At 39.3% G+C, this 26,591-nt stretch overlaps 1 protein-coding gene and 1 long non-coding RNA gene across 2 annotated transcripts in view; both read right to left on the reverse strand.

Moving 5' to 3' along the window:
• LOC130223372 (obscurin-like) overlaps window positions 1–26,591 on the reverse strand; it is a 50,569-nt gene continuing 23,978 nt past the window's right edge. Inside the window, exons 8-24 of the mRNA XM_056456202.1 lie at window positions 26,161–26,409; window positions 25,550–25,810; window positions 25,360–25,471; window positions 25,171–25,219; window positions 24,758–25,008; window positions 17,338–17,408; window positions 14,937–15,191; window positions 13,947–14,192; window positions 13,772–13,868; window positions 13,611–13,659; window positions 13,240–13,323; window positions 2,112–2,361; window positions 1,482–1,727; window positions 1,324–1,403; window positions 1,119–1,160; window positions 693–946; window positions 1–83 (exon numbers count right to left, since the gene is read on the reverse strand). Coding sequence (XP_056312177.1) covers window positions 50–83; window positions 693–946; window positions 1,119–1,160; window positions 1,324–1,403; window positions 1,482–1,727; window positions 2,112–2,361; window positions 13,240–13,323; window positions 13,611–13,659; window positions 13,772–13,868; window positions 13,947–14,192; window positions 14,937–15,191; window positions 17,338–17,408; window positions 24,758–25,008; window positions 25,171–25,219; window positions 25,360–25,471; window positions 25,550–25,810; window positions 26,161–26,409 — 2,630 coding nt within the window. The 3' untranslated portion in view covers window positions 1–49. The remainder of the gene's footprint in view (window positions 84–692; window positions 947–1,118; window positions 1,161–1,323; window positions 1,404–1,481; window positions 1,728–2,111; window positions 2,362–13,239; window positions 13,324–13,610; window positions 13,660–13,771; window positions 13,869–13,946; window positions 14,193–14,936; window positions 15,192–17,337; window positions 17,409–24,757; window positions 25,009–25,170; window positions 25,220–25,359; window positions 25,472–25,549; window positions 25,811–26,160; window positions 26,410–26,591) is intronic.
• On the reverse strand, window positions 16,906–20,003 carry LOC130223321 (uncharacterized). Its single transcript, XR_008836649.1, has 3 exons — window positions 19,928–20,003; window positions 17,338–17,408; window positions 16,906–17,191 (listed from the first exon to the last, which is right to left on the reverse strand). It is a non-coding gene; the product is annotated as an uncharacterized LOC130223321 (long non-coding RNA).

The raw sequence follows: 26,591 nt of genomic DNA on the forward strand, positions 1-26,591 counted from the left end.
AACTCAAGCAGTCTCTGATGATCATCAACAGGCATTGACCCAATGTTGTTTATTTGACTGAGCTGTAAATCAAATCCTTAGACCTGCAGAGAAATGAGTTGAGCACAGATTAATGTGGCGTTTCAGACAGTCTCTCCAGCAGCTGACAATCCATGAGCTCAACAACACAAACAGGAGAGCTCTGATTAAACCCAGCAGGCACACAAAGACATTAATATTAGGTTAGATTTAGGTTGTGCCTGCTGGCAATGGACAGTTCACCCAAAAATGAAGATCTGCTGTTAATTTACTCTCACTCAAGACATTCTAGATATATCTGTTGTTTTTGTGGGACATTAATGAAGATTTGAGCTGAAAATGTACCACTTGGTGATTCTTCAGTCAAGAGCATTTACAGTCAAAAACACACACAAGCAAAGCTACATTAATAACCGTGGCTCCTGATGAATCTCTGAGGTCTTGAATAAGTAAAAGCATCTGAGGTCGCTAGTTTCTGACTCTCAGATAGATGCTAACCACTGACTAGCATTGCCTGTGCTACTGAAGAAACACATTTCTCACACACTGGACGGCTTGAAGGAAAGTAGATCAACAGCAAATGTTAATGTTGGGGTGAAGCATTGCTTTAAGCCCTGAACATGTTTTATAAGGGTCTCCGTGTTTAATTGGGGTTGAGATGAATGTTTTGTCACCTGTTGGCATCAGACGGACGCTGCATCTCCATCTTCTGATGTTCTTCAGTCTTCATGTCTTTGTTCCTGAAGTAATGAACACTGGCGTATTGAAGATCCTCCACATCTCCTGTTTCTGCTCTTCTGAAGTGTTTGGGTTTCTTTGCTTTAACTTTGGCATAAAGATCCTCATTCTGATTGGCTGATACTAGTGAATACACTGCACTGTCATTGGTCGAAGCGGTTTCTGCTGATCCGCCAATGGGATTCTGCTGCTGTTAAATCAAATATCACAGAAATATAATCAGTTCTGCTTTTAATATCGTCTTCATGACAGATTCTTATCAAGCAACAGTGCAGGATTTTATAACTCTTGTATTTTCAAATTACATATAATATTAATATCATGAGGAGTTTGTGTATTCAGGTCTGTATTATCAAACCCACCTGATTTTGTCTGGTATCTTCAGCTCCACCGTCTCTCCTCTTCTTCCTGATAAAAAAAAAGTTTTGTTAGAAAGTCTTGTAAAGTAATTTAATAACATTTCATTTTTAATAATGCCTCAGGTTCAGTAAGTTCTGTATTCATGATCATTTTTGAAATATTTTAATGCAGGATCTGCTCAACATTTACTCACCATATGAACACAATAATGATGATGATGATGAAGATCAATCCTCCACATCCCGCCACAACCCCAGTAAGTGTGTGCAGAGCAGATCTCTGAACTCCTGAAACAAGACGTTGATGAAGATCATTTGACAGCAGAGACAGAAGAAACTGAAAGAGTGTCTGTTTCTAGAAAATACCTTCAGTGACTGAAACAGACTCTGATCTCTGAGAGCCGTATTTATTCTCAGCCTCACAGTAGTATCGGCCACTATCTAGTGCACTAAAACTCTGTCCAGATCCAACAGCTGAGCTTTGATTCTCCTTTAACCAGATATATTTGACAGCAGGAGGGTTTGAGTCGCTGCTGCAGCTCAGAGTCACTGAATCTCCAGACACTATTACAGCAGATCCACTGACGGACACTGAGACGCTCTTTGGAGGATCTGAAAAAAAAAATAGATGTATTGATAAAATCCATTTCGAAAATTACAAATACACATCAAATGATTAAGACAAAAAAAAAAAAAAGAAACTAGACACTTTCTATACTAGATCATTATAACTTTAATGAATCAATCAGAAATATTAAAATCTGAACTTGTGCATAAAACAGCAGCAAATTTATGGATTTACTGAATCATAAGAGTTTCAAAACACAGATACCCCTGATTTAAGTTAAATTATTATTACATTATTAAGTCTTTTATCCTAACAATAAAAAACGTCATACAGTCTGAACAAATCTGAATTAAGAATTATTAAATCTAAACATATCTAAAATCCCTCTTCCACTAAATTTCCACTAATAATAGTCAGTTTATACTCACATTCAACATTAAGATAAACAGGTGGAGACTTCAGAAGTTCTTCTCCTGCTTTTCCTCTTGCAGCACATCTATAGTCTCCAGCATCAGAGCGACTGACTGACTGCAGGTGAAGCTGATTATTCAGTCTTCGTTCAATAAATCTCACATCATTTCTGGTCCAATAGATTATTGTTTCTTCGGGCAGAGAGCAGCTGCTTTTACAGCTCAGAGTCACTGAATCTCCCTCTACAACAGTCTGCTGTGTCTCCACCTGCAGGTCTGACAGAAAAGTTACAACATTATCATCAAAACATTACTATCCATGCATCCATTTTCTTCCACTTATCCGGGGCCTGGTTGCAGCGGCCGCAGTCTCAGGAGAACTCCAGACTTCCCTCTCCCAGACACTCCTCCAGCTCCTCTGGGGGGATCCTGAGGCGTCCCCAGTCAAACAGAGAGGCATACAGTAGTCCCTGCAGCAAATTCTGGAGGGCTCTATTCTGAGCTCCTCCCGGGTGACAGAGCTCCTCACCCTAACTTTAAAGGGCACCTATGGTGAAAAATCTACTTTTCAAGCCGTTTAGACAGAAATGTGTGTAAGTATGGTGTATAAACTGTTATATTGGGGTGAAATAAACACACCCAGTCCTTTTTTTTCCAAATTTAACAACATAAAAACGGTGGACCAATTGGAGCGGTTTTCAGATCGACCGCAACTTTACTTAGGAGAGCGTTCCCCCCGCCCACCAATATTGATTGACAGCTGTGCGCATTAACATGTCCGGTAGTCACGTGTATAATCATATCATCAAGGGAGGACGAGCGCAAAGCAGCCGGGAATAAAAGGTCTGTTCAGTTCGCTAGGATCATCAATCATCATCAAACGTGATCAAGAGTTTCACAAGTTTAACATGGTTTAAAACAGAGCATGTGTTTAATAAATAACAGCGATTCCCTTCAGATGCATCTAATCAGCACATAATCAACGCGTGTCAGAACAATTATAAAGGAAGACGCTTCAATCGCGGTTTGTGGACGTTAAATCAGGTTTATTTTGTACATTAATATAAGAGATATCCATACAGCAGTGGACTGTGTGTATGTCTGCGCTACGTTTGTGTGTGTGTGTATATATGTGTCTGCGCTATGTGTTTGTGTCCTCGCTGAGTGTGTACCTGAACTTTGTAATGACATTGTGTCTGACTCATTGTTGCAAATCCACAAAAAAAATGCATCAAATACTGATTGTTAAAGTTCTTACTGTAGTATTTCTCACACACGTTACGTGAGATCTGCTTCCTGAGGCAGCCGAGGGCGGCGATTGCTGACAGGCACGTGGGAACGGTGGGCGGGGAGGACTAGCCTTAAAGGGCCAGTACAAAAAAAACAGCAAAACCTTTCTTCCAGCTATGATATAGACACTTCAGACAGCTATAATAAATAATCTGATGGGTGTTTTGAGCTGAAACTTTACAGACACATTCTGGGGACACAAAAGACTCATATTAAATATGAAAAAAGGGGTAACCTATGTGCCCTTTAACGGTGCACCCTGCCACCCTGCAAAGAAAACTCATTTCAGCCACTCCTTTCTGTCATGATCCAAAGTTCATGACAGTAAGTAGGGTTGGGTACCGAAACCCGATGCCATTATAGCACCAGTACCTTTGTAACCGGTATGTACCAGATTAAATCAGCGTATGAATTTCGGTGCCACGTGTGCTACGACAAAGACGTAAGAAGCATCAAGGGGTGCATCAAAGGCACACATACGTACACGTTGTACACACCATCTTAAAACATTAATCCTAAACAACTTTGAGGAATACAAACAGGCGATGTCAGGCGTTATTGTAGCTTAGGGAACGGACGCACACAGTACAGCGACTCTCTTCAGATCAACACGCATGATCGCGTTCATCAAATTTGCTTAAACTAAGCATATTTTACAAGCAGGGCTTCTGACACAGCAACGTGAAGCAGATGCTTTTCAAAAGCTGCGTGTAAGGGGGACACGTCAAACTTAATGACACATTTGAGGGTTCAAAGGCAGAGCAATGCACTGTCCCTGACATCATCTGGCACTTTCAATATACGTACATGGAAACCAATGCTCCGATTTAATATGATTTAGACAATACTCTGATTTAGCGTCTAGACTACCATGTAAACAGTGATTTTTGATAACCTTAAAAGGACCACAGACACCTGCGTCGCGAAATGCGGAGGTTTTTTTTCTTTCCATTTAACATATGCTATCAAATTCCATTAAAAGAGCACTCTTCCACCAGTCCCAGCCTCAACAAGCTTGGCCCCCCTAAATTTGGACATGTAGTTTTGTGTCCGGAGATATGACTGAGGCCTCTCTCTGCGCGCTCTATGTGTCACGTGCACTCGTTCCCTCTGCTTGCTCTCTCTGTCAGTGACGGTGTTGCGCGCATTAGCCTAGTTCCCCGCATTAGTCAGAGGTTGACGCCCAAATTGACACAGGTAATAGCGATTTTAACACTTTTAATATCAGAAGTCCTCGGCTATGCAGAGACCATTATTAATCAGAAATCTAGTGTACATAGTTTTACATTAGGAAATGCAGTATTGAATTTACAAACAGTTGGCAAGTACCAAAGAACAGATGTAACACATTGATCAAATGTAGTTTTCAGTCACGCTCCTGTAAGTCATATTTAACTCGTTTAGTTTTGCCTTCGTTCATTTTTGATTTTCGTCTTCAACACATGATTTATTTACAACACATTTTTAAACATATTAGTTAAACTAACTCATTTCTAATATCTACTTTATTTATCCTACCCATGGTGACAGTCATAATATTTTACTTGTTATATATAACATTTCACCCTACAGTTTCTCTGGTCTAGAACCACCACTGACTATAACATGTAAGACAGGATCATGAAAGGAACGTTCAAAAAAGCAACTCATGTAAACACCTTGAATATTATTGTCTTATTCAGATTAAGGCAAATCAGTAGATTACTGATAACCATGTAAACACAGTTACAAGCCCCAACCCTGGAAAACAGGAGTTCAGTATTTTGATGACAGCCTTTCCACAGGTTAGTAGTAAGCTAATGTAATGTAATGTAATTGATGTTTACTTTAAACTTAAATTATATTGTTCTATTAAAATTATTATTTTTTAAAGATTTTGTCAAATAAAAGATTTTTCTAGAGTCATCCACCATAATTTTGTGGCTCAAATGTATCGGTTCAGGCACCGTTTTGGCACTGGTACCGTTTTAAAAGTATTGATTTAGCACCAGTATCGAAATAACCCCAAACGATACCCAACCCTAACAATAAGTGAGGGTAGGAATGTACATTGACCGAGCATCTTTCGCCTTAGCTCCTTCTTTACCACAACAAACCAAAACAAGGATTGCATTGCTGTTGCCACTGCAGTGATCAGACTGTCAATCTCACCCTCCATGCTTCCCTTACTTGTGAACAAAACACCAAGATACTTGAACTCCTCCACCTGGGGTAAGGGCATTCTTCCAACCTGGAGATGGCAAGCCACCTTTTTCTGGTGGAGAGCCATGGACCTCCCAGCCACTTCACACTCTGGTTCAAACTGTCCCAGTGCATGCTGAAGGTCCATGTCTGATGAAGCCAACAGAACAACATCATTTACAGTTAGCAGAGATGAAATCCTGTGGTCGTTGAACCCGACCCCCTCCGGCCCTAGGCTGTGCCTAGAAATTCTGTCCATAAAAGTAATGAACAAAGTCTGTGATAAAGGGCAACCCTGAAGGGCAAAGGGATACACAAGTCTGTCTTATTTCTGGCAATGGGAAAAACACGTCTGCTCTTTTGAAATAGGGAGCGGACACCCCATAACAGAGAGCCTCCAATCCCATACTCCTAGACTACACACACAGAATGCCACGGTCGAATGCCTTCTCAAAATAAAAATAAAAAAACACATGTGGACTGGTTGGGCATACTCCCATGAACCCTTGGGCACCCTGATGAGGTTATAGAGCTGGTCCAGTGTTCCACGGCCTGGACAAAAAACACATTGTTCCTCCTGTATCAGAGGTTCAACCATCGGCTGAATTCTCCTCTTCAGTACCTGGCATAGACTTTTCTAGGGAGGCTAATGAGTTTGATCCCCCTATAGATAGAACATACCCTCCGATCTCCCTTCTTAAAAATGGAACCATAACCAAACTATAACCTAACCCCAACATTACAATGAACAAACTAAATCATGTAAATCTCTTCAGACAGTTACAAAATAAAACCATGATGTTTTCTGTTGTTCAAATTTCTATCACCATCCATTTTTGACCAAGTCCTTAACCCTTTCTTCAAGGATAATGTAATGAATTCAAATAATAATAAAGGCCTTTGTCATTTATTTCTGAGATGTTTACCTGAAATTTGTTTTACCTGCAATATAAAGCCAAACTCCAGGACCCACAGTCCATCTTTTATTCAGTGTATCTGTACATCTGCAGTAGTAGATGTGTTTATCAGCGTCTGTTACTGCAGTCAAAGTGATACTGCAAGTGTCGTTGTCTTCTCTAACACACTGAACTCTTCCTGTTTTATCAGGGTCTGAACACAGGTCTGGTGGTTCTCCATCAGTAGTTTTAGTCCAGAAGGCTGGTGTGAGCTTATAATCATCAGAATATGTTGAAGTACAGTTTATTTTCACTGTTGATCCCTTTAATGCACAAACAGATGAAGGGCTGTAATTCACTCCCCAATCCAGCCAACCATCAACTGCTGAAACACAGACATGAAGGAAAACAATCAAAGATGCTTTCAGAAACAACACACTGTACATGAATACTTTATCTTGACACACTAAAACACACTGCATTATTGTACGTTTACAAATGCATAAAATATTTCACTAATACATATGCTGTTTTGGTACTCACATCCTACTCTGAGATAAACAGGTGGAGATTTCAGAATTTCTCCTGTTTTTCCTCCTGCAGCACATCTATAGTCTCCAGCATCAGAGCGACTGACTGACTGCAGATGAAGCTGATTATTCAGTGTTTCTCCAGTTAATCTCTCTGTGTTTCTGTACCAGATGAATGCAGTTTTTTTAGGCAGAGAGCAGCTGCTTTTACAGCTCAGACTGACTGAATCTCCCTCTACAACAATCCGCTGTGTCTCCACCTGCAGGTCTAAATAACAAAAATTTCCCAATCAGCTTAAAGTGACAGTTCACACAAAACAAAAAGTCTGCAGGTATTCACTCTGGTTTTGTTCTAAAGCTGTATAATCCTCTTTATTAATCCATGTTAAATGATAAAATGTCATTAAAATTAAATAATGTTATATAAGAAATACACGGCTCTAAGATATTTGGTTAGTTCTCAGTTTAACAGACAAATGTTTTGTGAATAGTGAACCAAACTACAACCCCCACAATCCTTTGTGTTCATAACTCACACAGACACCTGATGAACGTGACCCTGACTTTACAGTCCCCTGCAGGACATTGCACACTCATATAAGCGCCACTCTCACACACATTCATTACTCAATCTTCTTTAACGTTTGCTACAATTCTCAGTCTATCTTGTTTTGACCTGTCCATGTTTTTGATCTTGGACTGTTTCTGTATTGAATGATTGTTTGCCTCGACCCTTTGCCTGTTTTGCTTGGATTGTTTTTTGAATTACCTTGGATGTTGTGTTTTGCTGGTGTTCGACTGTTTTCACAAAGGTATTTTCTAATAAAACTGCATTTGAACTATACCTCCATTGACACTCTCATTTATAAAAAGGTTTTTCATCTGCACTGAGTATCTGCACTGCTATTTTCATCAAACCCAAAGGAGAACAAGAGATGAGGGTCAAGATTTTGAAATAAAAATGTTTTTCTCCATTCTCCGAGAAACATTTTTAAATGTGTATGTTACTGTAATTATCTGTTGTTCACTGCAATGTTCTACCTGCAATGTCCAGCTGAACTCCAGGAGTCCCCGTCCATTTTCCACCCTCAACATCAGTAGTGAATCTGCAGTAGTAGATGTGTTTATCAGCTTCTGTTACTGCAGTCAAAGTGATTCTGGAAGTGTCTTTATATTCTCTCACACACTGAACTCTTCCTGTTTTTACAGGAACTGAACACAGGTCTGGTGGTTCTCCATCAGTATATTTAGTCCAGAAGACTCTTCTTAAATTACAATAGTTAGGATATTTTACCTGACAGGATATTTTCACTGTTGATCCCTTTAATGCACAAACATATGAAGGGCTGTAATTCACTCCCCAATCCTGCTGACCATCAGACCCTGAAACACAGACAAGACAAATGGAGGATTTTCAGGTGTTTTGAAGCAACGTACAAAACAAACCTTTTCACTTTTGCTCATTTTTATTGTCTGTCAGTAAAACACTGCTGTCGGTTTCTGAGACACAAAGTGTGAAGAGCTCAGTCAGCTTTTCAAGAGTGTTAAAGTTTGTCTATATTGACTGAAAACTCACCTGCAGTCATGATCAGTAAGATCAGAGGAAGAGATGCTCTGAAAGACCTCAACATAGTGACTTCTGCAATCCTACAAATGACAAATATGACAGTATGAGCATCATCTCTACACAGCAGCACAAACTCTATTGTGTGAACTGTCTGTAGAAACACCCTATTTTCACAGCATCACACAAATAATTAAACCACACACAACATTAAAGCAAACACATGATCATAAACCAGCATTAAAGAACTTTCTAATATTCTCTGGGGAAATAAAGTATTGTAAGTGTCCTTTGATTCTTCAGTTTGGCTCACGTCTCATTAGTCTCCAGTCCTGCAGAGTTTTGATAAAGCTGGTCTTCCTGTAGTTTTGGAGAAACTCCTAAAGCTGGACTGGTTTGTTCAGATGTGTTTGATTGGGGTTTGAGAGAAACTCTGCAGAACTGAGACTCTTCAGGACCAAACTTGTCTCTCCTGTATTGTACGTGTCAGCTGAGCTTTAGAACAGATCAGCATTTGCAGTAACTCTTGTTGTTTTCAGGTGTGTGTATATTAGGTGAAGGCACCTATGCTGAAAATCATCTTTTGTAAGCCGTTTGGACAGAGCTGTGTGTAGGTATAGTGTGTCCACAGTCATATTGGAGTGATAGAAACTTGATAAGTCTCTTTATTTAAATTTCCTGATGTTAAAATAGGATCCAAATCCCTCCCATTTTAAGGCCGACTGTAATGTGAAGTAGGAGTGTGGTTTCCCTGCCCACTAAATTGAGTGACAGCTGTGTATGAACGTGTCTCCATAATAACACGTATAATCATATCAACAAGACATGATGTGCACAAAGCAACTGGGATTAAAAGATCAGGGGCCTCATGTATTAACACTGCATACGCACAAAAACCTTGCGTACGCCAGATTTCACGCTCACGTTTGGATTTACTAACGATGATATGAACGTGAGAATGTGCGTTGGTCCATGCCAACTTCATGTCTGGCGTATGTGCATTTCTTGTGTGTGTTAATTTTATTTGCATTGGCGACCACTAGAGGCAATTGTGTTAAATTGCACACTACAAAGTATCTTTGAGCCGTGCAATGGCAGCTGTATGACACAGGATCATCCGCATGTCTAGCAGGTTGATAAGGTTTCCATACCATGCAGTTGACCAGCCAAACATTAAAGCGTAATTTGCAGCAATTGCCGGTTTTCCCAATGTAATCAGAGTGATCGACTGCACGTACATTGTTATAAAGGCGCCATCTGAAGACGAATTTGCATACGTGAATCGGAAACATTTCCATTCAATAAATGTGCAAATAATAGGTGATGCTTAAATGAGCTTAACATAATACACACACTTATTAATGATTCCTACTTGTCTTTCTCGTGATGAAGAGTAGGCAAAATCTGATATGTAGTGGGGGAAAAAAAGAAGTTCATCAGACGCTGAACTCGAACCGGGTTCATGTCAAAACATGTTGCCATACGCTTTACGAGTTATGCCACTCACGCTGCTGTTTGCCACTCTCTTTAGTTTTGTTGTCTCTGTCAACCAAACAGTGATGGGCGGGAATCCCTCAACTAGCTCATTCCAACGAGGTGTGCTATTTGCATTTAACCTAAATAGACGCTACAACATTTTACACCTTTACATCGGACCATTTCTTTTTTAATTCACTCACAGTGCGATGTTCAGACCCCACTGCGTTAACCGCATCACCTAACTCTCCCACTCAATTTTTTTCTTTTGTTATTAATTCCGGAGGACAAACTTGCAAATAACACAGTTTTTCTCTGCTCTACCTCCGATAGGAGCACCTCCAATTCACATTCTGTGAAGTTTCTCTTATTTCTTGCTTTTACCATTGCTTTTTCGTTTGGTTGTTGCCAAAGTGGAGTCATTACCATATTTATTAGGGGGAGGGGGCCGGGAGGGGTTTTGCGCTTGTGCACGTGCAAAGTTAAACGCACGCACTGTGTGTGCATGAACTTTGTAACGACATTGTGTGTGGCTCATAGAAAGAACACATATTAACTTCACAACAAATACATCAAATAATCATTGTAAAGTTCTTACTGTAGCATTTCTCACAAACATTATGTGAGATCTGCTTCCTTCATGTCTGTCCCTGTGCTGTTTATCTGACGCAGCCGAGGCAGAGACTGAGGTACTCTGACAGGCACATGGGAACGGTGTTCAGGGAGAACTAACATTAAAGGCACGGGCCACAGAAACAGCTACAGTGTGTTCAAAGCAGAAAAATCCAGTATCCTGAAAGGTCTAATGAATAATCTGATGAGTGGTTTGAGCTGAAACTTTACAGACACATTCTGGAGACTCAAAATACTTATATTAAATCTTGAAAAAGGGGTAAAATATGTGCCCTTTAAGAGGACTGGAGGTTGGAGGAACTGAGGAGTACCACCAAAAAAAGAAGTGGGAAGTTAAGTGAGTGTGTTCTGAACAAGCCTTAGGTATGCTTCTGCCTTTTGTCCATGGCGCTCAGTAAAAGATCATATAATTATGACTGACTCCTGTCATTCCAGTACATCACACACACAACACAACATTTGTATTTATAACAGTTACAATCTACTGCTTTTCTAGGGGTTTGGAGAGAAGGTAACAATTAAACAAAACAAAAAACAAATTAAATTAGATGAGTAAATAAAATTGAATGGAAATACTGGAGTGGAGAAATCTCCTTTTCAGACTCACAACAAACTTTAACTCCAAACTGGAATATAACAGAAAGGAAAATCCAAAGAAACTCAGAAATTTATTTTGCTAGTATATTGAGCTTCTTTTAACTCATCAAATCAAATAGCAGATGCATTTTTTACAAATATCAGTCGAAGCTCAACAGAATAATTGTAATGTTTTAATGATGAAATGCTCTTACCGTGCTGCGGTGTCTCAGTGTCGACGCTCAAAATAAATCTTCAGCAGCTCAAAAGCACCAGAACATCTCATGCAGTCGCTCTCATCTACAGGTGTCAAACAGCAGAATTCACTATTGTTCAGTGTTTGAGAGAGAAAATGTGAAAACACAATTAGTTTGGAGACAGAACTGTGTAAAACACTTTAAATGAGTGTCTGAGCATCACCAAATGAAGCTTTGCAGCTCTCGTGCCCTATTCACAAGGGGCTTCAGCATCAATGCTTGACAGAGGGCGTGTCTGAAGTTGGGGCTGACGCAATCGTCATAGCAGATTCACTTCCGCTTTTTTCCACACATACTCCGTTTTCACACATAAAATGTTAACATGACAGACGACAATTGCACATGAACCACATTCATATTCAACACAGATTTATTGTATTCTTACGGAAAAAGATTTTCACTACCCATTATAAGGTGCATTATTTCAAATGTCAGTCAAACGAGGGCATTGTCTTGTAATTACAGCTCCAGTCGAGGGCAGAACACAGAAACACAGGCCTGTCACTCAGAAACATCTGTAAAACTCTGGAATTAAACTGGCAACTCTACTTGTCCACTTCTCTGAATATGCTATTAGTATATTTTACATTAATAAACACATTTTAGTCACTTATCTCGCTTTAAGCAGCTGCAGCTTCACTGTTTCTCTGGAGATTGTTTTGAAGAGAAATCTAATTTACCATTACGGTGGGCGGAGCTAGGAGTCACAGACGGTAATCTGATTGGTGTTTAATCATCTGCAGTCGTTAAAACTCGTTTGATTGGCCATATTTTATCATATTGTGTAAGGAAAATAGCAAATTTAAATTAATTTATTAACTATTAATATTAAACAATATTTATTATAGTTGATAGAGTATAAATCAATTTCAGTACTGTAAATATTCACTTCTGGCCTTTTATCAGATTTTATGAAACCGATAAATGTTTGGCCACTAGAGGGCACTCTGAGAACACACATGAAATACAGTTACTGTGATCAGTGTTGCCAGATTGGGAGGTTTCCCGCCCAATTGGACGGTTTTAAATTTATTTTTGTGGGTAAAAATTTACATAGGCGGGTAGTGAAAATTTGGGCGGTTTTGCAACGGCGTACCCGCCAGCCCTGGTCTGCCCTCATACACCTGTTTTGATCTCCCAAAGAGATGCCATAGCCCCCGTTCTTCGCATACATATGCTTAGAATAATGTAGAAACGCTTGTGATCTCCCTCCCCGATTTTTCAACACGTTATGGGCTGGAAACAGTCAGCAACATCTGGCAACACTGACTGTGATCATTAAATACACAGAAGGTACCAGAGAAATGTTTAATATTAATCAGATATTATACAATTTAAACAAATACAGTAACAATTTGTCAACACAGCACTTTAATAGTAACAGTTACAGATTGCATTAAGATGAAAACACTTCATAGCAGTTAAAATGCTTAGAAAGTATAAATCAAATCTTTGAATTTGCAAGTGAAGCAGACAATAATTACAAATAATGAGAAAAATACTGAAATTGCTTGCCTTAATATCTGAAATATTAATATCTCAATATCTGTTTTTATCCTAAACTGTGTTTGCATATGCAGAAGAATCCTACTGTGTGAATGAAGTCTAATATGTGTTTATGAGCAGTCAGATGTTGATGAGCTCAAATGATGATCAGTTTCTGAGGAGCTTCAGTATTTGCCTGTATATGAGCAGTAATACAGCGAGGAGAGTTTAATGTGGATCTGCTGAAGCTCCTGCTACATGTAGAGTCTCATATTCAGAAGATCTGGACTGAAGCTCAAGAGCCGTGAAGGTCTCATCATCAGGAGCTCTGGAGCCGACAGACTGTAAGAGAAACACATGAACACATCAGCCTGTGTTTATCTGGATCTGATCAATCTGACTGTGAAAGAGTTGCAGACATTTACTGACTGGGATTGTGCTGTAAACGTCAGCAGATCTTCTGGACGCTGGATCCAGAGCTGTGTACGTATCATCAGTCGAGTCAGCACTCTATAGAGAAACATTTCTGCACTTATACTGCATCACACACACACATCTGTATTTATAATTGAGTGTAAGCACACAAGCATGTTGAACTGCAGCTGTAGATGGAGGAGTGTGTTTCTCACCTGCTTTTGCTTCACAGCTTCACTTCCAGCTGCTCTCCTCCTCTTCACACTGAAAACAGAGAAAACTATTAACATGTCTGAAACAGAGTCCATTTGTGTTATATTTGAGATTTTTCTGTCAGTAAATTGACTAAGATTGTGTGCAGACAAACTCTACTCACCATATGAACACAATAATGATGATGAAGATGATGAAGATCAATCCTCCACATCCCGCCATAACCCCAGTAAGTGTGTGCAGAGCAGATCTCTGAACCCCTGAAACAAGACGATGATGAAGATCATTTGACAGCAGAGACAGAAGAAACTGAAAGAGTGTCTGTTTCTAGAAAATACCTTCAGTGACTGAAACAGACTCTGATCTCTGAGAGCCGTATTTATTCTCAGCCTCACAGGAGTATTGTCCACTATCTAGTGCACTAAAACTCTGTCCAGATCCAACAGCTGAGCTTTGAGTCTCCTTAAACCAGATATATTTGACAGCAGGAGGGTTTGAGTCGCTGCTGCAGCTCAGAGTCACTGAATCTCCAGACACTATTACAGCAGATCCACTGGCGGACACTGAGACGCTCTTTGGAGGATCTGAAAAAAGATGTATTGATAAAATCCATTTTAAAATCACAAGTACAAATCAAATGATCACTAGATACTTTTTATACTAGACAGTATTACTACATACATCCAGGGGCGCAACTACACATTTACTGAGGGGTATGCGGGTTCAAGTTCAAATTGGACTGTATGTATGATTTGACAGTTTATTTTGATAAAAATGTAAAAAATCTAAACAGTTACGTCAACATGAGCACTTTAAACTTGGCTGTGTGACTGCATGTTATTGTGTTAAATGATTTTGAATTAAAACGTGTGTGCCAACGTATGCAACTCATGGTATAATTTTTTATTTAATAAAATACAATATTATACTCGCATAAAATGCAAAATAAAACATTAACAAAACATATTTATTTATTTTTGTTATTTGAAACTTTTAATAAGGATAATTTCGAAAATCGTTTTGGCACAATGGCGCCCCCCATGTGAAGCGCCCCTATGCGACGCATATACTGCATACACCCTTTTTGCGCCTCTGCATACATCCTGAAATCAGAAAGATAAAATCTGAACTTGTTAAAAGCAAATAAAGACAGCATCAATTCAACACAAGATTCATAAGGAGGGTTTAATTAATTTGACTTAATATAACATCAATAAATCACAAACTCTAACAAATATGAACTAAATTAAATAGTTAATTAATGTAAATGTGTCTATAATACTTTTATTTTATATTTAACTAATATTAATCAGTCAGTTTATACTCACATTCTACATTAAGATAAACAGGTGGAGATTTCAAAAGTTCTCCTGTTCTTCCTCCTGCAGCACATCTATAGTCTCCAGCATCAGAGCGACTGACTGACTGCAGATGAAGCTGATTATTCAGTGTTTCTCCAGTTAATCTCTCTGTGTTTCTGTACCAGATGAATGTAGTTTCTTCAGGCAGAGAGCAGCTGCTTTTACAGCTCAGAGTGACTGAATCTCCCTCTACAGCAGTCTGCTGTGTCTCCACCTGCAGGTCTGACAGAGAAATTACAATAACATTCTGTCAATACAGTGTCTTAAATCTGCAGTCAATACAATTTTTGGGGTTAAAAAAATATCTCAAATAAATTTGTGAGTTTGTCTTTGCACCACTGCATCACATCCATACAGAAGAGGAGTCTCTGCTATAACACACATGAGGAGCTGCAGGTGGAGGATCATTTACAGCTTTTTATCACAGCAGCTGGAGTAAATGGCGGATTGTAATCCGGAAAGATCAAAACAACAATCATCAGAGACTGGAGATTCACCCAGAGTCAAAACCAAAAGATTCAATATGGATGCTCTAGCAAACAAAACCCGGCCTTCTAGTACAGACGCCAATCACTGATTGCTAAAGACTCTCTCTGGTGGAGCAGCTCGGTCCAGACGTGTGTTTTTATAACAGTTTCTAAATCTTAGCAAATATTTGGCTTAAACATGAAAAATTACCACAGGCTTTTTGGAAATTCATGCTCAGAGCTACGTTTTACTGCAATCAGGTGATGTGGTCCATCAGCTCGATGACCTTAATATTATTTTGTAGTGTGTGCTGTGCCGCGATTTTCATATTATGAAAATCATATATATCATATAATTTCATATATGCACATGTTTAAGATTTGAGGTAATAACATCGCCATAATGGTCAAAGAAATCAAAACATTCTTTTCACCCCAACGCAAATGAATCGGGCACTAGAAAAGCTGAAGAACTTGATTCTTATATTTGCTTTTTGCAGCCAAGGGCTATACTTCTCTGTGTGTATCCTTTCTAAAACATATAATATAGTGTAAAAACATGTTTATTACTAAGAAAACTAAAACAAATAAATAAAATTATATTTAAATTGAACACATCACATCACATGAGGTACACATCCGGAACCTTCTATCTAAAGCTGAAAATCTGTGGATAAAGCGCCACCCAGTGGTTAAAAGCTGCTGGCGCACCAACTACCTCTATCGCTGCGGTAAGAACGGCGGCAAGGGGAACAAGCTGAAGTAGTGACATCTGTAGATGCCATTTACACTTCTTTCTTGTGCGCATTCGTGAGATGCCGCGGCTTGTCATGCATATATATCAATATGACATATGACTTGCGATCAGCTGACCCACACCATTCCCTAAACACAACCGATAGTGTTAAAAGCAAATGAGAAAAGTGAATCATGGCCGTATAGTTTTACCACAGTGTTACATAGCACAATATATATTTTTATATAAAAATAAATAAACTCCCTCAGTTGGTCAGATCAAAAGGGGTAAATGTGTTTCTTGTTCAGATTCTCATGTGAAAATGTTTATTTGGGTCAAACAGTGAATTTGTAATTGTAAAGTACTCAGGGCTCCCACTCTAGGCCGCATGTCAGATTCTCCAACTTTTCCTGACTTTCACTGACTAAAAAGCTGACTACTCAATTAAAAACCAACAGTACAGATAAAAGGAAAGTACCATTTCAAACAACAAACAAATGAGGCATTTGGATTTCTGTTTTTGGAAAATGTGTTTATCCAAAGCAGCTGAATCAGGCCAAACATTGCATCTGCTTTCACTTTCACTGGAAATCAACACTTCAGAAATAACAGGCCAAAATAACATGATGAAGTGCTGTGTGTGTTTGCGTTATTGAGAGTTTTACTTCTACCTGTGACGTCCAGCTGAACTCCAGGAATCCCCGTCCATTTTCCACCTCTATCATCAGTAGTGAATCTGCAGTAGTAGATGTGTTTATCAGCTTCTGTTACTGCAGTCAAAGTGATGCTGGAAGTGTCTTTATCTTCACTGACACACTGAACTCTTTCTGTTTTATCAGGGTCTGAACACAGGTCTGGTGGTTCTCCATCAGTTACAGCATGTTTGGTCCAGTAGACTGATCTGAGCTGATGATCATGAGGATATTTTACAGTACAGGATATTTCCACTGTTGATCCCTTTAATGCACAAACATATGAAGGGCTGTAATTCACTCCCCAACCCTGCTGACCATCAGACCCTGAAACACAGACATGAGGAATGGAGACGCTCATTTTTATTGTCTGTCAGTAAAACACTGCTGTTTGTTTCTGAGACACAGATTGTGAAGATCTCTACCAGCTTTTCAAGAGTGTTAAAGTTTGTCTGTAGTGACGGAAAACTCACCCGCAGTCATGACCACTAAGATCAGAGGAAGAGATGCTCTGAAAGACCTCAACATAGTGACTTCTGCAATCCTACAAATGACAAATATGACAGTATGAGCATCATCTCTACACAACAGCTGCACACTGAACAACAATGACAAGTTGTCACCACACAAGAGAGTGTTTTATCAGAAGTTTGCCCTTTGGTGACCAGGGTTTGCATTTTCACTGAAACATTGAGCAAAATTATTTATGCAAATGAACACCATTTTAGTAATTTAGACAGGGCTGTCAACTCTCATACAGTCACTGTGAGATTTGCAGAAATCGACACGATGGCTCAGTGGGTAGTGCTGTCGTCTAATAGCAAGAAGGTCACTGGTTCGAGTATTAGTTTGATTCTGTGTGGAGTCTGCATGTTCTACCCCTGTTGGCGTGGGTTTTCTCTGGGTGCTCCAGTTTCCCCCACAGTCCGAACACATGTGCTATAGGGGAATCGGGTAAACAAAATTGGCTAAAGTGTACTAGTGTGTGTGTGTGAGAGTCTACGGGTGTTTCCCAGTACTGGGTTGTGGCTGGAAGGGCATCCGCTGCGTAAAAAAACATGCTGGAATAGTTGGTGGTTCATTCCACTGTGGAGACCCCTGATAAATAAGGGACTAAACTGAAGGAACATGAATGAATGAGTTGCATAAATCTGTTTTGGGTGTCTTTCTCCAAGGTTTTTGAGGTGAAATAAAAAATCAAGTGTTATTTTTGTTTTTCACTCAGTATATAAAACTAAACACCACAGCAAACAGGTCAGTGACGACACGTCATCAGCAGAGTTTATTCACTTCTCTAGTTATTAAAGGGGAAATGAAGCACTCAGTCAAGTTTACCTTATTTTGTACATTGGATTCCACTTTAATGATAATATATTAAACAAACTCGATTAATGTAACCATTTAGCAGAAAACGGCGTGTTTTACTATAGATTTTAGACCAAGGGCGCAGCCATCTTGGAATGTCGCTGTGTCTGATGTAACGGGGTTGGTTCAGTTCCCTCCGCTGAACAAATACAGTGGAAGTAAAGGAGACTGTAAAGCCTAATTTAAATCAATGCGTGAAGTTGTGGATGTGGAGCTGCTGCAAATACAAGCATCATTTTGCGTGTTCTCTTCCAGAGTGAGTAAAAGGGCTCGCAAAATCACTCTGGACGCCTCACACCCAGCACACTACCTGTTCGAACTGTTACCGTCTGGTCGGCGCTTCAGAGCACCAAGCACAAAAACAGCCAGACACAGGAAAAGTTTCTTTCCTCAGGCTGTCTACCTTATGAACAGTTAAATATTCCCCTACTGTGCAATAAATATGTGCAATACTTTCTCATACGCACTTGTACACAGCATCTTATAACCTGTATATTTATAACAATCTGTACATACAACTCAGCATCCAGGTTTCTTGACTAACCGCATCTGTTTAATGTTCATCATTATTATTTTATTTTTTCAGATTTATTTTGTGTTGTCACTTTATGTACACTGGAAGCTTCTGTAGCCAAAACAAATTCCTTGTGTGTGTGAAGCACACTTGGCAATAAAACTGATTCTGATTCCCGTGAAGGGGTAGGGGTGTCCCAATTCTCTTTAGCTTGAAGGTGTAGGGCTAAGGGAAAGGGATAGATAGCCCTTCGAGCAAAGATTTTTCAGGACCACACTCGAAACCAACGGGTAAGACAATTTCCTAGAATACACCAGCCACAACGGCAGGATAGCTGAACCCGGAAGTAAGGAGATCCACAAATTAGTATTTTTTTTGTCATTATTAGGAATTTTGACATGTTTTAATATATTCATAACCGTGTTCGTGTTTTACCGTCATGCTTAAAAAATTGCTAAAATAAAAACCGCTAAATTTAGCGATCTGTAATCCATAATCAGAACTCCTGTACAGCAGTCCCCCAACACTCAGACACTCGAATCCCCTCTCAGTAAAGTCTAGTGGCTGGGAATGAGCTTTTTACAGTTTCTGCTATAATGTTAGTGTTGTTTTTGGTGTGTTTACATTGATGAATATGGCCACTGTGTAAATGCACAGTATAGTTATGATCCTATAGCCATAATATATCATTATGATAACATAATATATGCCTTCAGTGATTTCCTGAAGAAAAATACCAATAAATAACACAACTGGAATAACAACAGCAGTCACCATCGTCTGCTCTCATATGAAGCAAGAGATCGCAATGAGCCTGAGATCTGAGGTGCTGTAGTGCTGTCCCATTTCTAAGGGGTACATTTTGAAGCCCTTAGGGGTAGGGGTACAAAAATACAATTGGGATCGGGCCTAAATCAGACACTAACATAATGGATGCCGCGTCTCCTCGTCCTTTAACTGCAGAAAAAAATATCTGACATCGGCGTCTGACTCTGCTTTAGTGATCAAGAGTGAGAGACACAGAATCAACATCCTGACCAGACCAAACACACACATTCACCACTAATCACCCTGTTTTCACAGCAGCACACAACTAATTAAACCCACACACACTAGTAAAGCAAACACATGATCAAACCATCATGAAGCGGAACAGAATTATTTTAGTGTTGAAATGCTCTCACCGTGCTGCAGTGTCTCAGTGTCGACGCTCAAATAAGATCTTCAGCAGCTCAAGCGGTCACACATTTTATAAATATGTCTTCCTGTTCCAGGGTGTGTTTGACACCATCTTTAAAACACCAGAACATCTCATGCAGTTGCTCTTATTTACAGATGTCCAACAGCAGAATTCACTATTGTTCAGTGTTTGAGAGAGAAAATGTGAAAACACAATTAGTTTGGAGACAGAACTGAGTAAAACACTTTAAATGAGTGTCTGAGCATCACCAGATGAAGCTTTGCAGCTCTTAGTGTCACTTCCTTCTTTTAAGCTCGAACTCTGTTTTCACACCTGAAGTGTAACATGACAGACGACACACACATGAACTGCTCTGTTCACAGATTAATGACACTTAGGCCCCATTTACACTAGTGCGTTTGAAGCTACGGTCACACTGGGCTTTGTGTGTGCGAAATTTTGTCGTGCTGCGCTGCGAAAAGGGGCGGGATTAAACAAGCTTATTAGACATTTTAAAAAGCCAGCGATCGCTCCATGTTTTAAATTTCTGTCCAGAGAGGTCCTGTTTTGATCCTCGATTGGTCCCATGCAGCCAAGTGATGCGATTTCGCAGGTTAGAGTTCACCAAGCTTGAACTTTGCACCGCAGCAACCTGCGAAACTTCACGCATGACCCCGCGTTTCCGGTCTGACGCATTCGCGTGCATATGAATGGAAGTCTATGGGAAGAAAAGTCAAGTGTGACCGCAGCTTTAGTTTGAAAACGCATAAGATGTACTACGGTTACGCCATCCATCCACACTACGCCAGAGTGCCGAAAATGGAGCGTTTTGGAAATGCTGGTGTTAGGGAAGCAGACGGACAAACAAGGTGAGTATATGATGAAAGATGTTTATTACAACAGCGGAGCACAAAAGGATAACGATGGGGAAGTGATTGAAGTTTGGTTGAGCTGATAATCCTTCTTTGGGGCAGGATGGATGACAGACACTACTGCACACACACTGAAAAAAATTTGAAGATGATTCCTTGGATTTACTTAATTTTTTTATGTTAAGTGGTTTTAAACAATTTATTTGGGCTGCATTTAAACAAACAAATTAAGTTGAACATTGCTCAATTTAATTTGTTTTTGCATGCAACACTTTTAGTGCACCAGAGGGCTTGCGGGGAAGACAGACTGACGACACACACACACACACACACACACAACTCTGACAGGACACCGGGAACACTGGACAGACTGGAAGGAAACAGAGATCATGTAAGTTCATGAGATGAGATGAGATGAGATGAGAGACTACCAGGAGGTACTCGCTATGAGTCCGCTTCGTGGGAACGAGACCGGACAATAAAGCTGCGGTCACACTTGACTTTTCTTCCCATAGACTTCCATTCATATGCACGCGAATGCGTCAGACCGGAAACGCGGGGTCATGCGTGAAGTTTCGCAGGTTGCTGCGGTGCAAAGTTCAAGCTTGGTGAACTCTAACCTGCGAAATCGCATCACTTGGCTGCATGGGACCAATCGAGGATCAAAACAGGACCTCTCTGGACAGAAATTTAAAACATGGAGCGATCGCTGGCTTTTTAAAATGTCTAATAAGCTTGTTTAATCCCGCCCCTTTTCGCAGCGCAGCACGACAAAATTTCGCACACACAAAGCCCAGTGTGACCGTAGCTTAAGTGAGGTGAGGTGTGTGCTTATATAGTGTGTTGGAGTGATTGGGTGCAGCTGTACGTGATTAGAACTCAGGGGATGATGCTCGTTGCGTGATACTGGTGGAAGAGCCTGGCCAATCCGTGACAGCTGGAGAGGCCGTTTTTATTTTAAAACGCTGCTGCTCCATCTCAGTGTGGATGGGAAAAAACTGAGACATCTGAAAACGGAGGCTCGGGTGTAATTTAGAGTGTTCAGATCACTCAGCATGTGTGTGTGTCTATCAGTGAACAGCAGCACCTCGGACAGCAGCTTCACTCCTCATGTCTACAGGATTGAGCTCTCAGCAGCTGATACGCCATCTATAGACGCGCATGCGCAACAACAGCTGCAGTCTGCACAGAGCCCAGCATAGAGGACTTCATCAGACACTCATTGACATAACTACACACATGCAAATCACAAACAGATCAGGACAGCGTATGCTTTTAGAAATAGATCTTTAGTTTCCATAATCAGAGATATTTCAGCTAATTTGAGGACAAAAGGCTGAAACACGTGAATGTGACTCAGACACGATCTGTAAATCACCGAATTCAAACTGACTGCTCCGACTTTCCAGATCTGTGATGATCAAATTAGTATTGTTTTAATTAATAAATGCATTATAGTCAATCACACTATGGAGCTAAAATTATGCCAAACTATCTAAATTTTAATTGTGTTAACTTGAATTTATGACTATTGTGTTTTAATAAATCAGATTTTTTATGTGGTTAAATTTGTTTTGAATTTGAATTTCGTAATTTGAATTTCATAACTTGAATACTGAACATGTGAAGTGTAAGACAACAGAATTTATAAAGGCTGAAATTTTTATAGACGCATTTTTAAACTTCAGATTTTTTTGAGTTCTGAATTTACAGACTGCAGATATTGGGTTTGTAAAAATGCAGTTTCAAGTTTTCAAGATGAAGAAATTCAGAGCATCAAATTTGACACCCTAAACTTCAAAACCAGAAACTCAGATCGTGAAATTCAGATTCAGCAGAAAGTAGGTCAGGGGTGATCAACAGGAAATTCATTTCTTCATCTTGAAAATTTGAAACTGCATTTTTCAAACCCAATATCTGCAGTGTATGAATTCAAAATCTGAAGTTTGAAAATGCGTCTATAAAAAAATCAGCCTTGACAAATTCGGTAGTCTTAAATTTCAGATGTTCAATATTCAAATTAAAAAATTCAAATTCAAAAAATTTTTTAACGGCAAATAAAAATTCCGATTTATTAAATTACAACTGTCAATAATTCAAATTAACACAATTCAAATTCAGATCGTTTTGCCATAATATTAGCTCCATACTCATCTCGCTTTGTTTTCTCTGTTGCTCTTTTGTCTTGAAATAGTTTTGAAACTAAATCAAGTTTTCCGTTACGGTGGGCGGAGCTACTAGTCACAGACTATAATCTGATTGGTGTTTGTGCATCTGCAGTATTTAAACACATTTAATTATCTTTCTATGGCTTTTTACAATAAAAATGAATTTAAATGTATTTATTAACTATTATTAATAATAATGAGCTATTATAGTGATTTAAGTTTTTTAATTTGCCATTAAAATGTTCAAAGTAATTCACCACCTCTTTAATTTTGTCCTTAAATCATATTTTATATTTTGATTTTATAAAGACTGATTTAAGTCTGGCCTCTACATGGTGGAGTACTAAAGGTCAATCTGAAAACACACACAGTCATCATAATTATTAAATCAATGTTTATTGTGTGATATATGGCATGAGCCATATAATATGAGCCCAGCCACCAGGCGCTCGCATACGAGCCCCAACCACAGGCCTGGCTCCAGGGTGGGGCCACGGCTGTGATGTTCTAGTACTCATAAGGGGTTTTGATATATATTTTAAATGTTTTTATATATAAATATATATTTGATCTATTACTATTTTATTTACTTAAAGTGTGTTTTATGGCCTAATGAAATATGGTGTTCGATTAGTTAAATTGTTGTGTTCAGGATTTATTAATCATTTTGATCATATTTTATAGTACCGATTTAAGTCTGGCCTCTACGTGGTGGAGTACTAAAGGTCAATCTGAAAACACACACAGTCATCATAATTATTAAATCAATGTTTATTGTGTGATATAAGACACTACAACACAACAGACATTAGTAGGTTACTCCAGCAAACACAGTTCAATCAAATCCAGTCACTTTAATAGAATTATTTACAGATTGAGTTGAGTTGGAGATGAAAACACTGCTTATCTGTAAATATCATCAATTCAGTCTGTTAATCCTCCAGTGAAGAAGACACTAATGAACAATAATGAGGAAGGAATATGAAGGTTATATGAATATAATATATGAATGCATTTCTTTATATATGAAATGAGGATTTCCTCTTGAAATGCATTTCCAGAACAAACACACTCTGTCCAATAACCAACACACATCAGCAAATAAGCCTGAAAAGAAGATGTTGACGTCCTCTAATGATGAGCAAATCAGCAGAACTCAAGCTGTCTCTGATGATCATCAACAGGTATTGAGGCAATGTTGTTTATTTGACTGAGCTGTAAATCACATCCACACATCTGCAGAGAAATGAGTTGAGCACAGATTAATGTGGCGTTTCAGACAGTCTCTCCAGCAGCTGACAATGCATGAGCTCAACAACACAAACAGGAGAGCTCTGATTAAAGAGACAGTTCACCCACAAATGAAGATCTGCTGTTCATTTACTCTCACTCAAGACATTCTAGATACAGCGGATGATTATTGTAGGACGTTACAGAAGATTTGAGCTGAAAATGTGCTACTTGCTGATTCCTAAAACTCCAGTGAACATCATTTAGAGTCAAAAACACACACAGGCAAAGCTACATTAATAACCGTGGCTCCTGATGAATCTCTGAGGTCTTGAATATGTGAAAGCGTCTGCAGTCGCTGGTTTCTGACTCTCAGATAGATGCTAACCACTGACTAGCATTGACTGTGCTACTGAAGAAACACATTTCTCACACACTGGACGGCTTGAAGGAAAGTAGATCAACAGCAAATGTTAATGTTGGGGTGAAGCATTGCTTTACGCACTGAACATGTTTTATAAGGGTCTCAGTGTTTAATTGAGGTTGAGATGAATGTTTTGTCACCTGTTGGCATCAGACAGACGCTGCATCTCCATCTTCTGATGTTCTTCAGTCTTCATGTCTTTGTTCTTGAAGTGATGAACACTGGCGTATTGAAGATCCTCCACATCTCCTGTTTCTGCTCTCCTGGAGCGTTTGGGTTTCACTGATGTAATTGTGGTGTAAAGAGCCTCGCTCTGATTGGCTGATACTAGTGAATACACTGCACTGTCATTGGTTGAAGCTGTTTCTGCTGATCCGCCAATGGGATTCTGCTGTGGTTTAATCAAATATCACAGAAATATAATCAGTCCTGATCTAATATCGTCTTCAGGACAGATTCTTGTCAAGCATCAGTGCGGGATTTTATAACTCTTGTATTTTCAAAAAACATATAATATTAATATCATGATTCAGGTCTGTATTATTAAACTCACCTGATTTTGTCTGGTATCTTCAGCTCCACCGTCTCTCCTCTTCTTCTTCCTGAAGAAAATGTTTCAAAGTTTTGTAAAGTAATTCATTAACATTTGATGCTTAATAATGCCTCAGGTTCAGTAAGTTCTGTATTCATGTTCATTTTTGCAGCAGCCTTTTAATGCAGGAGCTGCTCAACATTTACTCACCATATAAACACAATAATGATGATGATGATGATGATGATGATGATGATGAAGATCAATCCACCACATCCCACCACAGCCCCAGTAAGTGTGTGCAGAGCAGATCTCTGAACCGCTGAAACAAGACGTTGATGAAGATCATTTGACAGCAGAGACAGAAGAAACTGAAAGAGTGTCTGTTTCTAGAAAATACCTTCAGTGACTGAAACAGACTCTGATCTCTGAGAGCCGTATTTATTCTCAGCCTCACAGTAATATCGTCCACTGTGACTGGAGTTAAAGCTGGAGATGCTGAAACTCTGTCCAGATCCAACAGCCGAGCTTTGATTCTCTTTAAACCACCGGAAGTCCAAAGCAGGAGGGTTTGAGTCGCTGCTGCAGCTCAGAGTCACTGAATCTCCAGACACTATTACAGCAGATCCACTGACGGACACTGAGACGCTCTTCGGAGGATCTGAAAAACAATAACCATGTATTCACAAAAAAAAAGTACAAATCAGTTTATAAAACTATATACTACAAGAAACTATCTATACTAGTCATTTAATACTACATAAATTCAGCAATGAAAAGAAAAAGGTTAAAATCTAAAGTGATGAACAGTAAATAAACCAGAATCACCCCAAGTTGTCAAAACACAGACACAATGAATGATGATAAAATGTACTTAATATTAAACTATCCTAATTAAATCAAGTCTCTAATACTAACAAACAAAATGTCATGCAGTTATTTAGCATAGATATAATCATATATATTCTTATTTGATAAGTTTCCACTGTTAATCAGTCGGTTTGTCCTCACATTCAACACTGAGATGAACAGGTGGAGATTTCAGGTGTTCATTTCCTCTTGCAGCACATCTATAGTCTCCAGCATCAGAGTGACTGACTGGCTGCAGGTGAAGCTGATTATTCAGTGTTTCTCCAGTTAATCTCTCTGTGTTTCTGTACCAGATGAATTTAGTTTCTTCAGGCAGAGAGCAGCTGCTTTTACAGCTCAGAGTGACTGAATCTCCCTCTACAGCAGTCTGCTGTGTCTCCACCTGCAGGTCTGACAGAGAAATTACAACAACATTCTGTCAATGGTGTCTTAAGTAAATCATGCAGTTGCCACAACATCATGGAGATGATACTAAAATCTAAATCACCTCAGGCTGATGATGCAGATGCTAAAACGACAGTGTTTCAGTTATAAAGAAAAAATTAATCAATTTCAATAGCAGAAGGTTGGCC

The sequence above is a fragment of the Danio aesculapii genome, chromosome 1 (assembly GCF_903798145.1).
Source record: "Danio aesculapii chromosome 1, fDanAes4.1, whole genome shotgun sequence".
Lineage (NCBI taxonomy): Eukaryota > Metazoa > Chordata > Actinopteri > Cypriniformes > Danionidae > Danio > Danio aesculapii.